This window comes from Castanea sativa, chromosome 6 (genome assembly GCF_040712315.1).
Source record: "Castanea sativa cultivar Marrone di Chiusa Pesio chromosome 6, ASM4071231v1".
Lineage (NCBI taxonomy): Eukaryota > Viridiplantae > Streptophyta > Magnoliopsida > Fagales > Fagaceae > Castanea > Castanea sativa.
In genome coordinates, this window is record NC_134018.1 from 20,356,873 (window position 1) to 20,373,585 (window position 16,713).

A 16,713-nucleotide genomic window follows, 5' to 3' on the forward strand; every position below is an offset into this window, starting at 1 on the left:
AATGTATGATGTACCTCTTGTATGTAGACCTACATATCCATACACTGAGTCTCCTCCTGTTGATAATGTGATGTCTTTACTTTGTGGAAAATCAGTCACTAGGGGATCTAAACCGAGGATAAACTCAAGTGACTTGACTGAGCTTATCTATCTTTTCTTTAGGATAGTATGTCATAACATCTTTCCTATTTCTCACATTCACACCATTCCTTTAGACAAATGTGCTTTTCTTTATGCCTTTTATAACAGGTCCATGTGTTTTCCTTCCCTATTTATTCTAACAATTGTTAAGGCTTTTAGGAGTACATCTAAAGCACATAGGTAGTTCTTTCCAATGTTATAGGGTGTTGAACTTTCTAAGGTTATCTGACTTTCCTTCTTTAGAGTTAGTTCATATCACTACCCTATAAGAACCACTTTTCTTAGACAGCAACAAATTCAGATGAAGTGTGTTGAACCAAGCACTGGGACTTCAAAGCGACCAAGAGGGGAAGCTTCTACTGTTGCTCCTACTTCCAGTGATTAGCCTACTGTTGAGGAGATTAATGTGGATCCTACGGCTGTTGTAGAACCTGCTAGTGATACTGATACTGTTGATCTTACAATTACTCCTTCTCTTTCACTTCGTGCCATGATGGAGACTTTTATGACCACTCAGGTAGCACATGGACAGCTTATTAATGAGCTACTCACTGAGGTTGCTACCTTGAGAGCTAATTTTGCTGAGTATAGGAGTGCATTTCCACCTCCTCTACCCGCTGATTCTTGATGGTTGCCTTTGGTAGTATGCAACAAAAAGGAGGGGTAGGTTTAGATATTTTCTTGCTCTTGTACTTAGGGGGAGAGTTAGAGAGTTTTTGTATTTAGGGGGAGTAGTTTAGTTGATGATGTGATGTATATCATTTTTTATGTATATTTTCTTCTATTGTTCTTGTTCCATAAACATTGATGGTTTATGATTGACTATGATGACTATGATGTTTTATTTGATGATCAATCATTTGATATATCTGTCTATCTTTTTATGTTTTGTAAATTCAAGTTTAGTTTTTAAATTTTGGATTTCTACTATAATTTTTACACATGTATTTATGGTTTGTTTTGAGTGTTGCAAGAATTTACAGGTTAATTCTTTCTCAATTGCTGTCTATTCTAGCAGTTAATAGTTAGTGGATTGTGATGGAATTATATTTGGGCAACACTTTGTAAGTTGGGCTAATTCTTGGGTTGAGCAATTCATATATATGTGTGTTTTGTCATGGATTGCCAAATGGGAAGATTGTTAGGATTTAAAGATTTAGGATTAAATGTTTAGAGTCTCAATTTGTATACGTTGGCAAACCAAGAACAAAAATATGTCTATGATAGGTGTTAGACATTGCTCAAAGTGTTTCAAGTCAATACTCAAGAATATTCAAGTTGCAATAAAAAGAATTGAAATTATGTGAAACTAGACCAATCGAAGAATAAGGTTCGACCAATTGAATATCATAGAAAAATAATTTTTGCAGAATTTTAAATCAGGCCCAAGCTCGCAAAAATGTTTAAGGTTTCAGTCCAACACTTATAAATATAAAAGGAAAACCCTAATTACGTTTTGAAGACTCTGGGAAGACCTGTGAGTTACTTTTGTGAGATCTGAGAGGTTTTATACCTTTTAACTCTACAAGTGTCTACCGGAACAAGATCTACAATCAAGTGCTAGTGGAATCTAGTTGTTACAAGATCAACAAGTTGTGATCTAAAACCTTTTAGTATGATCTCAAAGTCACAAACATGGGAGTTTGTGTCTAGCAAATCCAAGTGAGGAGTCTGTGGATTCAGAACTTGTACGTGGTCGTGTCAGTAAGTTACTACTAGAGGTAACAATAGATTTAGGGTTAAATCTTTTGTAAAAGTTTCAATTCTTGTAGTGGATTTGTTTTACCTTGAGGATAGTTAGGTCAAATCCTCTTCAGGTTTTTACCTTAAGAAGGTTTGTTTCATTGGTTTTCCTAGGTGATCATATTAGTGTGTTTTTTATTTTTTCTGTTGTTGTGCATGATATGACCTCTCTTTGTTTAACCTAGATCTCATAATTAAACTAAGTAATTACTTGATTAATATATAAAATTAAACAACCTGCTTTAAGGGGTCTAAACAAACAAACAAACAAAATTAAAGCTCATTCCAATTATGCATTAGTTAGAAAGGGAAAATGGCTAATAATCTAAAGTTCATCAACGTTATTCTAGTTTCATCCTCCTCATTAATATAGGTAAATTATTTCATACATTTTTTTATGGTTCCATCGCTCAAATATATTCTCTACCTTCAAACTAACAAAGTATATCATTGTTAGCTTTAAATGCATTAGGACTTAGGCATATTCATATAATTTTATTAGAAAATGTGTGTGCATGGATTTATTTGAAGAGTTGCTTAAGTATACTTCTAAATGTAACTTGAAAAATATACTTCAATTCATGAAAAAAAAAAATCAAATGATAGAATTTTAAGAGAGAAATGAACAACACCTAAGTACTATACTTAAATCTTGCTCTTTGCGAAATATGTGTGCTATTTTATGTGTCATAGGCTAGAGTCCGGCTCAAAATTGTATTGATTACAAATGTGTGTGCTATTTTTTTTTCACCCTTCTTGCACTACAATAATGCGACATTGTCTACGTATAAATGAAATGTATGGCCCTGTTATCAATGTGGGCCTCAATTTTTTGTCTTTTGTGTAGCCTATATAAAGATTTCTTAGGGCACATTTCATTTCCCGAATGAAAATTATGATATGAATAGTAATTTTTATTATTGAGAAAAAAAATTTTGTAATGGAATAATTATTCTTATTCATAATTTTGGTTGCGCTATATGAAAAAATTATAAAATATGAGTCATATAAATTTTTTTTTTATAGAAATATTCCATATTTTGTTTATCTTCGATATTAGAACATTCCATTAGAATAAATTGATATCCATATAAAAGTTAATGAAATTCCTTTTAAAGTCTGTTTGGATACCGCTTATTGCTGAAAACTGAAAACACTATAGTAAAATAAATATTAAAGGTGTGAATAATGCCGTGGAACTCAGTTTTAAAGTTAGATTTGTATTTTTTCATACTTGCGGGTCCCGTGAACAGTGCACAGGGCCTAAAAAAAACGCAGACACACTGAAAATGTGCAAACGCGCTATCCAAACTCACATTTAAAGCGATTACTCATTGGACCAGATTGAAGCTAAAATGAATGAGATATTGCAAAAATATTTATAAAAAAAAAAAAAACCTGCCCAACATATTGATATTCAATCAAGAATTAATTACTCTATCTCTTTAACTTATATTTAGGGAAAAATGAAATTACAAATATCACTAGCTCCTGATTTTGGGAGCTATACATATGTGAATTACAAGCAAAATAATTAAACAAATCATGCATGGTACAATGACTTCCATAAATGTCGTTGTCCTCAATTTCACTAAAATAATGTAATAGATGTCCTTGAACCATCAAAAAGCTATTTGTTCTTGGACATGTTAGTGTCACAAAGGTGCAACGAATTAAGAGAACTGGTTTTGGGAAGAAAATGTCTGCCCAAACTTCCATGTCGAAGGAACAACATTGGAAAATTGTAGAGTTTTTCCGTCAACCAAATTGAGCTTAAATGACAGTTTTTGGCCTCGAAGATCGATGCTACTTTGCCAGTTTGCACCCCAATTCCTGTGCATGGGAACCCAACTTCTTAAATTGGAACCTGTTATCCATACAGCCTTCACGTCACCACTACCGCCAACATTAGAAATCATCACCATGTTGAAATTTGATTGTCCCTTCAAGGTGAAACGAACTCCGCCTCTCCTTTTGCATGAGACCCTTCAATTATTTACACATCGTAATTCAGTATATTAGATACAAGAGAAAGTATATGAACATAACTTTCGTACCTCAATTTTAATATGTGTGACTATAAATGATGGATATCTATACAAGCATATATTATCAAGTTGTAATAAAATGTGTGGTTGTAGAAGACTAGTTTCCTTCTTTTAAAGTGGTTTAAAGGGATTATTATATTTGCTGAATTCAGTTTATCATATTCAATATATTTTATATTTAGAAAATTACATTTTAGACCCTAAAAATTAGGAGTATGAAAAACACTTATGTTTGTAAGGTATAAATTAAATTCTAATTTTTTTAAATAAGACATTAAATCCTATAGTAACTATTCAACCTTTGCACCAAATGTACCTAAATGTTAAATGTAATTAAACCTTTGTGAGATATTTTTGTTAAAAAAATTAAACAAATTAAACTCTTAACATATATTAAACCTCAAATTCAATTTTATTTCACTTAAATGTTATGTGTTTAGTTTAATAATTTAAAAACCTCACATTTTCATTTGTTACGTTTTAAATTATATGGATTAATTTGTTTCAATCTACCTTAAACTATAGGTTCAATTTGTATTTTAACTTGCTTTTAAAATGTAAATTTTTGCCAGAGTATTAATCATGACACTTAAGTAAAACATATAATTTCATTCATCTCTCGAATTCATTTAAATGTTACAAGTATTTAAATACAAATCTAAAATGTAGAGTAAATATTATTATGAATTTAAAGAAATAGTCAATGCTATGTCATTTAATATTTTAAATGAAAAGAAGATTTTATACATTATTAGATTCATGAAATATAATCTTAATCATGAAATAGATCCTCTCTCCATTTTAAATGAAATATTGAAGATCATGTTCCCTACGACCAACTTTGCAAGAACCTCAAAAAAAAAAAAAAAAAACTTTGCATAATTGCATTTTTTTTACACATCACATTTATTGTTTTTTTTTATAGGTTTATTTTCTAGTTTAATTTTTTTTTTCTTTCAATACAATTGAGGTTATAATCAAATGCTATGGTTTCTTAATATCTATTGCACTCTAAGGTGAATGTTAGCTGGCTGTTAAGCTTAAAAGACCCTTCAAAGATAGAATCTTTCTCTTTCACTAAAAGTTTTTTTTCTTTTTTTACAAGATATAAATTTTACTCTAGTCTAATATAAGTATTTATGTATGTAAAGTTTTATTTTGAAAACTTGAACTTCGGCTGCTCCTTATACTCTACAAGCACTTATGCTTGTAGAGTAACGATTATGTTAGGAGTGCACGGTTGTAAAACACATTGTATTTAATTAATGAAAAATATTGTTCAACATGAATGAAGCTCTAGTCATTAATTGTTTTTACCTTTTATACAGTACAGGAACAATGCCTTCATTGCCCTGTCGTGCAATGCGAAAGAAAGCAGACATGGACATGTCAAAATGATCGTGAGGGGGATCACACCACCCTCCATTGTTATTTGGAGGACAGAAATTGGTGGCGGTCACTGACATAATGCGGCGCGGAAGGCACCACTTAGGATCAAGCCTGTAGTTGCACATCACTTGGTAGCAAGCACCACATGCCTCACCACTTCTGAAAAGTGTACCACTAACAGCAGCTGTATTCACTCCAAACCCAGCGTGAAAAGTGTTATCATAGCCACAAGCTCCACCTATATATTAAGATCAATGTTTCAAATTTAAATAATTCTGAGACATGATATATACTCAATTGAAGACTACTGAGAAATAGTAGAAACTCACAACCTAAAATAGAAGAAGAAATTTGGTTTGCATACGGGTGTTCTGTTTTTAAATGCAATATGCTTGTGAGTGAAACACACAGGTTGGACTTACAAAAGACGGCTTATTAAGTTGTAACCAATGAAAGAGATATGAAACAAGTGATAGAACTGAAGTGATGCTAGTTATATATATATCCAAATATCAATCTAAAATTAATTTACAGGCATTGCCAACTTTTGTGTTACCTAGTATTTATATATATACTCAAAATGTGACTTACCAAGGGTAGTGGGGTTCTGATTGGCTCCATAGAAAGTAGCATGGCCGTTAAGCCAATTGTTTACTTGACCGTTGATGCCCTTGAAATCCACAGTAACAAGGAAAACAAGGCACAAAAGGAAAACCGAAGGAATTTTTGCAGACCCCATTTAGCTGTTCAAAGTTCAAACACACTTAAAATCCTTGAAGAAAGAGCCTGCTCTTATAGATTAAGAACGCGGTTGTCGGTGATTACTATAAGATATATATATATATATATATATATATATATATATATATATATATACACTTTATCTAATAAAAGGGAATGATTAAATTACAGATACAATAATATCAGATTTTCAAAGAACGCGTTTCTTCACGTCCTATAAAGTACGGAATGACATCGTACGGGTGGGTTGACACTCGACAGTTTGAGACATTGTGAGAGCTGGTGCATGTGATGGTTTTGTTCTATATGTTGGAAGTCGGTGATTCGTACTTCGTACGTCAATACCATATTGAAAGGAAAATGCTACTTATTGTAGCGGGAAGGAAAACGCTACGTACTCTCTAGAGATTTTTTGTTGTTGATTGCATTGCATAGTACATGTTGTTCAGATTGTGTCTACTTGGATCCACCTGCTATTCATAACAATTTTAGCAGAGCCAATATGTTCCTAGCTATCGGCCAGAGTAGCAGCTTCAATATTTCCTTTAATTTAATTTCCATAGATGTTTCCATTCCATTTTGTCTAAAATGGACCCCGAAGATTATAACAATAATTTGTTGTATTGCTACTTAGCTAGCATGCTGCTATGGCTAGATACAATACATCTCAAGTTATTTTTTTTATATAGAAATTACACTAACCTGTCTTCGAATATTGTACAAAACAACAGCTCCTAAGTTTTGTGATTAGTATATATACAACAGGTACCAAGAATTTCTTATTTTGATTTTGAGTTGACATATTTAATTTGTGGACTAAGCTAACATATCCTTCCTAAGAAATAAAAATTCCTAATTCTCCTTATTGATGATCTTTTTTTTTTTTTTTTCTTTTTCTATTGAGTTGCTTGATTTGTCCAAAAACTAGGTGGGTATAAATGCTTAAATAAAAAAATGTTTAGGAAAAGAAAAAAAAAAAAAAGGGATTTAAAATGGAATCATTTTTACCAAACTTTTGCGATCATTACCATGTCCTTATATTTCAAGAGGAGGCTAAGATAATTTTTCTTTTTTCAACTCTAGTGTAGCTGGATTAAATGCAAAGAAAAAGTTCGTTGTTGGAAGATAAGAGAGAAGGCAAGAGGTACATGTAAAATGGCATAAAAAATTGTAATCCTTGTCACAGTTAAACTCATGCCGATCTTCCTAAGTAATTTGACAATGTGAGTCCTAGTCTCTCATTGTTTCGTTCAAAACTTGAAGAAATTAACGCCGAGCCATTATGTAACCTTCCAATCCAATCCCAGTCTAATTTAAAAAGATAACTGCAGCAATATGTCCCATTAATTTTCCTTCACAATAATATATAATTTTTTTTTTCTTTCTAAAAAAATCCTTTTTAAGACAGTTCACTGCTTTTCCATATGGCATACGTATGTGTGACCGAAAGAAGAGGCCAATACGTGGATAACACCGACGGTTGAATTAATGTACAGATTGCACTAGGAAACACATTCACATGCACCAGCTTTCTCATTGTCTCAAATTCTTTCTCTACTTTCAACAGGATGGGAGAAAAACGCGTTTTATAAAAATGGGAATTTGATTTGTTTCATTACTTTGTTTTGGAAAAATTTAGAGATATATGGACTCTCTTAATTAATTGGAGTCTACAAATATATAGAGTTTCTTTCTTTAAAAGTTGTAACTTGCGTGTGCAACCCTTCCACCCTCTCTTATGGACCAGCATATCGTTACTTTCCAAAATGTTTTTATATATTAAGGAGAGACGCATTTCTAATTTGATAACTTTAGCTTATAATAAACTTTTTAAATTATTTTCAGAAAACACAAGAAAAGAAAGGCTTGCAATGGAACTTTAAAAAAAAAAATGATGGAATAACACTTATGATCTAGTTATAAATGAAACTTCCTCAAAGCTGTCCTTGTAAAAATGACATTTAATGACCATTGAGTAAACTTAATTATGAAATTTTTCACTACAATATCTTATCGAAGTCTCAACATTGATATATCTTCGATATTTTATTTCAATTTTACCATAAGGAATGTGACTTACTTTTCAAATTTTGGGGGGTTAAAATTAGGGTTTACAATAATGACTTATTTTGCTCTGATAGAAAAACTTCAGTTGATGCTTTCAAGAAAGATGGCATCCTTGATTTCTATTAATGTTTATATATCTTGGAAGAAGAGGTACCCAATATTGACATATTATTCTGAAATCATATAGACTATAGAACGATAGTCCCCGATTCTTATTAACTATTTTTCTTTTGTGATTATATGCATTTTAATTTTTACAATCCCATGGGAATTGAAAAGCAACGTCATTGATTTCCTGTAATGCTAGTAGACTTTGGAAGAAAATTAATAGCAATATTTCTAGCAAGGCACATTGAGATAGAGCTAGCCCACTACAAATTAACCTGATCTACCTTGTAAACTTTTAAAGAACTCCTGAACAAGAAATTAAGTGCAACTTTTACTTTGAGATTCGTTTCTTGAATAAGTTTATACTTTATAAGACTTGAATGATGGCGTAAACCATGGCTGGTCAATTATGTTACCCTCCCGTTTCCTGGAAATAGCATGCTAATAGCTAATAACTAATAAGACTGGCTTGGCAATTGGCATGATCTCACAGTCTATCTTGTTCGCTCTGAAATGTTTTGGCAGAAATCTCAAACCTTCTTACTCTTAAGTCAAACTAGATTATTGATTAACTTTTTATTAATTGTCCTCTCGAATCTCCTTATGTCTTTTTCAATGTTGTTAAAAGTAATGCTACATCAAGTGCTTGTCTTCAGCAGCAACAAGTATGCAAGTATGAAACTAGCACTAAATGACAGGGGGAGTTGCAGGGCAATGTGCATCAGGGAGCAGCTCAGCATGCATCACAGGAGCAGGAAAGCTTGCAATTGAGTGCAGTACATAAGGCATCTCAGCATCGAAAGCAAAATGTACAGAGATGCAAGCCTAAGTGATGAAGACTTAGAAGATTTGTTGGAGTCCATTCCTTATCACGATCAGATCATACAATCTATACAAGGAATGATGCCAAGTGAACTAGTGATTACAAGTGGATGTACACGTGTCATAGCTAGGTAGTGCTTAACGGTAGTGATTAGTTGTAACAACTTTATCCATAGAATCTGGAGATGTAGTTATTTTGTTTTGTGCGTAGCTGTGTATATAAGGATAGGTAGAGTGATTTTTGTATTCATTCATTCATTGTATTCATTTTTCATTCAATGAAAAGTTAGTTTCTATTTAGAGAGAGTATTTTTACATGGTATTAGAGCCCGATTATTCTCTCTAGAATCTTCTCTCTCTTTCAATTTCTTCTCAGCTTCGAGGTCCTTCAATGGTGTCCTCAGAAACTGATGTTCCCTCAAATTCACATAATGCACAATCCACGCATGCAAATGCAAACTCCAATGGTGATTCTAATGTGCCTAATCCATATTTTCTCAGTTCCAATGAGAATACAGGAAACACACTTGTCACTCAACCATTGCTTGGAATGCGCAATTATCAGTCTTGGTCCAGAGCAATGGTCCTTGCGCTCACTGCCAAGAAGAAAATTGGCTTCATTAATGGCAAGATTTAGAAGGCAGATGTTGATTCACCTCTGTATGAGGATTGGGAAAGCTGCAATAGAATGGTTCTTTCATGGTTGATCAACTCCATGCATGTTGATGTCTATAGCAACATCATGTATTGCAAAACAACGAGAGAGATGTGGCTGGAGTTGCAGCATGTGTTTTCACAAGGTAATGGTCCTAAGGTGTATGATTTATAGAAGGAAATTTCTCACATGTCTCAAAACCACATGTCAATCACTGAGTATTACACAAAGTTCAAAAGATTGTGGGATCAATTATTGAATTTTGAGCCTCTTCCTGAATGTTCTTGTGGAGCAATGAAAATCTTGAATGCTTCGCATGAAAAGGCCTATGTCATGAGGTTTTTGATGGGCTTGAACGAGAATCATGAGACTCTAAGAAGTCAAATTCTCATGTTAGAGTCATTTCCTTCAATGAGCAGAGTTTACTCTTTGGTGCTTCAAGAAGAATCTCACAAGCATATTGGTCATGGAGCTACTAGATCTTCTCAGTCAAATACTATGGCTATGTACACTAATTCCAAAGGAAACTCCAATTCTAATTGGAACAAAGGAAATGGTAGGAAGGAGAGGCCTTTTGCACACATTGCAACATGCAAGGGCATACAATTGATAAATGCTATAAATTGCATGGGTACCCTCCTAGTTATAAGCCTAAAGGGAAGATTGGTGTTAATCAAGCTTCATGTAATTCTGTCAATGGAGCAAACAAAGCCATGGTTGCCACAAATCAATGTCCTATTTCCAAGACACAATGTGAGCAACTTCTAGCCTTTCTCAACTCTGGAAGCACTAATTCAAGAGCTGGTTTTGGGGATGCATCTCATGCTGCAAGTGTAAGTTCTTCTTGCATGTATACTAGTGTGGAAGGGCTGACTGGTATGGCATCTAATGTGGTGGGTACTTCTGGTTCACCCAATCTTAATACCAATGCTGCTTTAATGTCAAGTACAAATCCTTATATACTTTTTCTTTCTAGTCTAAAGCATTTAGTTTTCTCAGCCAATATTGTAGATAGGAATGCTTTTAATAGGTCAGATTGGGTGATTGACACAGGTGCCACAGACCACATTGTGCATTCTTTATCATGTTTTACTACTATTGTAGCTACTGTAAACACCTTTGTTAATTTGCCTAATGGTGAAACAACCTTAGTCACACATGTAGGAACTGTTAGGATTTCAGAAAACCTCATTCTTACCAATGTATTGTGTGTTCCATTATTCAGTTTTAATCTTCTTTCTGTTAGTCAATTGTCTAAAACAACTCTTTGTTGTCTAATTTTCTTTGGCAACATGTGTTTCATCCAGGACCTTGCTCATTGGAACACAATTGGTCTGGGTAGGGAGGTCAAAGGCTTTATCTACTGCAAGCAAGTGTATCAACCTCATCTACTTGTTTTTCTTCTGCTAGTTATGTTAATTTTGTTGTAAATATTGTTGTTCAGCCAGGAAATTTGGCATTCTAGATTAGGGCATTTGTCAAATGCCAAGTTGGCCTTGATAAGGAACACTAATGTACATATTGAAAATGCTAATAAAGTGTTCAATTGTGAAAATTTTCCATTGGCCAAGTACAAAAGGTTACCCTTTGCTATAAGTACTCATATTTCAAATGCATGTTTTGATTTGATTCATTGTGATTTGTGGGGTCCCTTTTCTATTCCTACTGTTGCTGGCTGCAAGTTCTTTTTAACCATTGTGGGTGATTGCTCAAGGTGTACTTGGGTTTATTTGCTCAAGCATAAGTCTCAAACACAATCCACTTTAGAGCAATTTTGCACTATTTTTGAAACACAATTTTCTAAGAAGATTAAAACCATTAGAACAGATAATGGTACTGAATTCTTTATCTCTGATTTTTTTGCTAAAAAAGGCATACTAAATCAACTTAGTTGTGTTCAAAACCCTCAACAAAATGCCATTGTTGAAAGGAAACACCAACATATTTCAAATGTGGCAAGGGCTCTCAAATTTCAGTCTAATAATCCTTTTAAATTTTGGGGGCATTGCATCATGACTGCTGTTTACTTGACCAACTGAACCCCTTCTTCAGTTTTGTCAAATAAAACTCCTTTTGAGATGCTTTTTTGTTTCAAGCCAACTTATGATCATTTGAGAGTGTTTGGCTGTCTTTGGTATGCCTCTACTCTTTTAAACAATAGATCTAAATTTGCTCGTAGAGCTAGGAAATGCATTTTCTTAGGCTATCCCTTTGGTGTTAAGGGTTATAATGTTTTTAATTTGAACACTAATACTGTTTTCACTTCTAGAGATGTGATTTAACATGAAAATGTTTTTCCTTTTTCTGCTCAAGCTACTGATTTTACAAATCATTTTATTCTTAGGGTTGATACTACTGTTGAAGGTGATTTGGGTACTTTTGTTACTCCTGTTAGTATACCTAATGTGCCACTTGATTCTTCATAATTTTTTCCCATATCTGATCATCCTTGTCTTCCTGAACTTATTTCAAAACCTTTTGCTCATGATATTTTGTCTAATGATTCCATTTCCTTGCCAAAATCTGTTCCTATTGTTATTACTAACCCCCTTGCAGATCCATCACCAATCAAAAAGTCTACTAGAGTTCATAAAACTCCAGTGTATTTGCAAGATTATGCTTGTACTGCAGCACTTGCATCACCAAGCATAGCTGCCACTTCTCATCCTTTTGGCTCACTTTATGACATTTCAGCTTGCTTGACATATTCCCATATGGATCCTACATACAAGTCCTACTTAATGACTGTTAGTAGGGGTCCTTCAACTCCTCAATATTTCTCTCAATCTTTTCTTGATCCTTTGTGGAGAGAGGCTATGGACAGAGAGATTCAAGCCCTAGAAGCCACTAAGACTTGGGTTTTAACTCCCTTACCTCCTGGTAAGAAACCTATTGGATGCAAATGGGTGTATAGGATCAAATTGCATGCAGATGGTAGTGTGGACAGATATAAGGCTACGCTAGTTACTAAAGGTTATACACTAAGAGAGGGTCTTGATTTCTTAGAGACTTTTTCTCTTGTTGCCAAAACAGTTACAGTGAGAGTTCTTATTGCCTTAGCTTAAGCAAAAGGATGGCCATTGCATGAACTTGACATCAATAATGCCTTTATACGTGGTGATCTTGATGAAGAAGTTTATATGGTCTTACCACCTGGTTATCACAGTAAGGGGGAGTCCAATTCTGATTCTATTGCAACAAGTCCTATGGTATGCAAGCTAGTTAAGTCTCTTTATGGTCTCAAGCAAGGTTATAGGCAATGGAATGCCAAGCTGTCCTCCACAATCTTAGCTCCTAGTTTTGTCCAATCACAGGCAGATCACTCTTTATTTGTTCACTCTAATGGTTCTCAATTCACTGCATTGCTGATCTATGTGGATGACATGGTCATCACAAGCAATGATTTAGCTTGTGTTGACAAGTTGAAGAAGGTGTTAGATCAGAAGTTTGGAATCAAGGATCTTGGTTCACTCAAATATTTTCTAGGACTTGAGATTGCTAGGAGCCCTAAAGGGATTAGTATTAATCAAAGGAAGTATGCTCTTGATGTTCTTAAGGAAGCTGGTATGATTGGTTGCAAACCAGCTAGAACACTAATGGAGCAACAACTAAAGCTGTCCAAAGGTGATGGAGAGTTGCTTAAAGATGCTGGGAAATTCAGAAGATTAATTGGGAAGTAAATGTATTTAACCTTGAGCAAACTAGATATAACCTATGCAGTGCATAGGCTTAGCCAATTTTTGGCACAACCAAGGGTTCCACATATGAGAACAGCCACCAGGATCCTTCAATACCTTAAAGGCACACCTGGTAAAGGAGTATTTTTCCTTGTAGAGTCTGATTTGCAGCTGAAAATCTTCTGTGACACCAGGAAATCCCTAACTGGTTATTGTGTCTTTTTAGGTGATGCTCTACTGAAGCAGAGTATAGGTCTATGGCCACAACTACTTGTGAAATTACTTGGTTATTGTATTTGTTGAGGGATTTACACATACCACATGATAAACTAGCCTTGATATACTGTGACAACCAGACAACATTACATATCTTAGCAAATCCAGTTTTTCATGAAAGGTCAAAACACATTGAAGTTGACTACCATATAGTGAGAAATGAGATCTTGGATGGTACACTTAAAACCTTCTATGTATCCACACAAAATCAATTAGCAGATATGTTTATAAAGACACTTGGAGCTGAAAGTTTTATAAGGTTATTGTCAAAACTGGGAGTGATTGATATTTTTAGTCATAAGATTCAATTTCCAGATTATGCTAAGGATAATGGAGAAGCAAGAGATGTGCTCTTGAGGGGGAGTATTAAAAGTAATGCTACATCAAGTGCTTGTCTTTAGTAGCAACAAGTATGAAAGTATGAAACTAGCACTAAATGACAGGGGGAGTTGTAGGGCAGTGTGCATCAGGGAGCAGCTCAACATGCATCACAGGAGCAGGAAAGCCTGCAATTGAGTGTAGTACATAAGGCATCTTAGCATCAAAAGCAAAACAGAGATGCAAGCCTAAGTGATGAAGACTTAGAAGATTTGTTGGAGTCCATTCCTTATCATGATCAGATCATACACTCTATACAAGGAATGATGCCAAGTGGACTAGTGATTACAAGTGGATGTACACATGTCATAGTTGTAGTGATTAGCTGTAACAACTTTCTCCATAGAATCCGGAGAGGTAGTTATTCTGTTTTGTGCATAACTATGTATATAAGGATAGGTAGAGTGATTTTTGTATTCATTCATTCATTGTATTCATTTTTCAATCAATGAAAAGTTAGTTTCTATTTATAGAGAGTGTTTTTACAAATGTCTTACAATAGGAGGCAGTGATTTATTACTGTTGGGTATACATGTATGTGTAAAGTCCTACATTGAATAATGATGAGTAAAATGCAAGGGTGACTGCACTTGTAATTTAGGGGGTTCAAATGAACCCCTTGACTTCAAAAAAAATAAATATTTATATATATCAAATGTTTATTATTAATTTAATTGCTTTTGAAATTATTTTTACACAATTTGGCTTAAATTTTGCACACCTTGATCACAAATCAATTTAGCTCAAAATCAAACAACATAGATCAGCTCGTACTAAAACTAATTAACAACACAAATCACTCTTCCTTTTTCTCTTGAATCTCATTCTCATTTCTATTCTCTATCTGATTCTTTATGTATCTCTGACTCTAAGAGTAAAATGTGAGTGTTTGTGAGTTCTGAATGACTCTCTTTATTATAAATTTATATTATATATATGTGTGTATGTGTGTGTGTGTGTGTGTGTGTGAGAGAGAGAGAGAGAGAGAGAGAGAGAGAGAGAGAATGTGTGTACATTTGTTACATGTGTATATTTATCATGTTATGATAACTTTTTGTTATGAAACTAGTGATTCAAGAAAAAAATAGTAAAGTTAGTGATTGTTAAATGTATTATTTATATATAGATGAGTCTAGTTATGTGAGACAATAATTAATATAAGGTCAATAATTTATATAAAAAAAACAATAACAATTAAATAATGACAACTACATAAAAATAAAAATGTTATACAAACTTAACAAAATAAAATGATCACATCTACATTAACAATAGATAATGACAATTGATAATAAACTACCATGTGACGATTTTAAAATATGAAAACTTGTACAAAGAAACTATAAAATTTCATGTATTTGTGTTTTGTTTTTTCAATAACACAATATATTCAAGTTCTCTTTTTATTAAAATTTGTTTAATTTAAGTTTCCTAATGACCCCTCTCAAGAAAATTCCTGGAGCCGCCATTGGTAGAATGAGTGACTAATATAACATAATTGAGCACATACTTATTGGATTTAAGCCTTTTGGCATTTGTATCAAGTGTGTCTTTATATGATCGCATTTGTATCAAGTATTAATTATTTAAAGAAGCACCTCAAGGCATGGTTTCCAAAATTGCGATTTGGATTATAGGATCGCACAATTTTACGATCTCACCTTACTAAATATGCAGCGGAAATTAAATGATATGATGATTTGTTTACGAATGGGGAAAACCTACACGACAAAAACCCCACTAGTTGATTTTAAGGTCACCACTCTTAAGAATCCACTATTATCAAAACAAACGGTTACAAGTAAAGGAATCCCAGTATTTTATGCCAACTTACAGTTGAACCCCTACCCCAATACCCAATTTGACTTGTTCTGTAGTGATAATGTCTCCTTGTATTGCACGGCTCCCAGTACGTGACTAACCAAAAGATGCGCGGATCCCAGTACGCGACTTTATTACCAACTTGAGAAGGATATTGGCTGCAAAGTTCTTCTGTTCTTCAACCGATGAAAATCACGAAGTTGCTTGGTCACAAAACCCTATGGTGTACAAACACAGCAACTTCTTCAAGAACTAGGGCAAACTAAGTTTCCGGTCACACTTGAGAAATTATACTCTTGTGCAATTGTGTTCTTGATTGTGCAATCTGATACGGCCCTTAAAATAATCTTTATATATGTTTAGGGTTGTAAGAAAAGAAAGCTCAAACACATAATCACGGATTGAATGAAAATCAGAATTGAAAATCTGTTTTTCATAAATCTCAATAGATACCCTATCTGTAGAGCAGCTGTCGAGCCTTGGGCTGAAACAGCTCTTTTAAACCTCGATAAATACTAGATATCGAGTTTTAATGAACAACACTTCTTCACTTATTTCTTGGACAGACTTGCATGGCTTTAACACTTAAACTTGAAACCTTATTTCTTAAAGCATTAAACACATTCTAGATCTACCCAATTACAAGTAAAATGCGTTTTGTCAAAAGATTAGTCAATACATAAAATATTGACATATGTTCTTAACATCCAATCACATATGTCTTAACAGTAAAAATGGTAGGATCGTTTGTAGGATCGTATAGGATTCTATCGATCCTACCAAACATGTGTTTTTGGTTTGAGTTTTTTTTTTCTTTGATGGGATTAGTTTGGGCTAAGATAATCCA

At 33.7% G+C, this 16,713-nt stretch overlaps 1 protein-coding gene across 1 annotated transcript; it reads right to left on the minus strand.

Annotated features, from left to right (window-relative positions):
• Nucleotides 1–3,433: 3,433 nt before the first annotated feature.
• On the minus strand, nt 3,434–6,060 carry LOC142639614 (expansin-A12). Its single transcript, XM_075813766.1, has 3 exons — nt 5,913–6,060; nt 5,250–5,562; nt 3,434–3,870 (listed from the first exon to the last, which is right to left on the minus strand). Exons 1-3 carry the CDS (start codon nt 6,058–6,060, stop codon nt 3,558–3,560), a joined length of 774 nt encoding a protein of 257 aa, XP_075669881.1. The 3' UTR covers nt 3,434–3,557.
• Between the last annotated feature and the right edge of the window lie 10,653 nt (nt 6,061–16,713).

Excerpts from the sequence above, each read along its gene's own strand:
- LOC142639614 (XM_075813766.1), bottom strand. The coding sequence starts at position 6,060 with ATGGGGTCTGCAAAAATTCCTTCGGTTTTCCTTTTGTGCCTTGTTTTC. Across the intron at positions 5,563-5,912 it reads TCAGAACCCCACTACCCTTG|TAGGTGGAGCTTGTGGCTAT; the intron begins GTAAGTCACATT and ends GATCTTAATATA. Across the intron at positions 3,871-5,249 it reads GTTCCTGTACTGTATAAAAG|GGTCTCATGCAAAAGGAGAG; the intron begins GTAAAAACAATT and ends AAATAATTGAAG.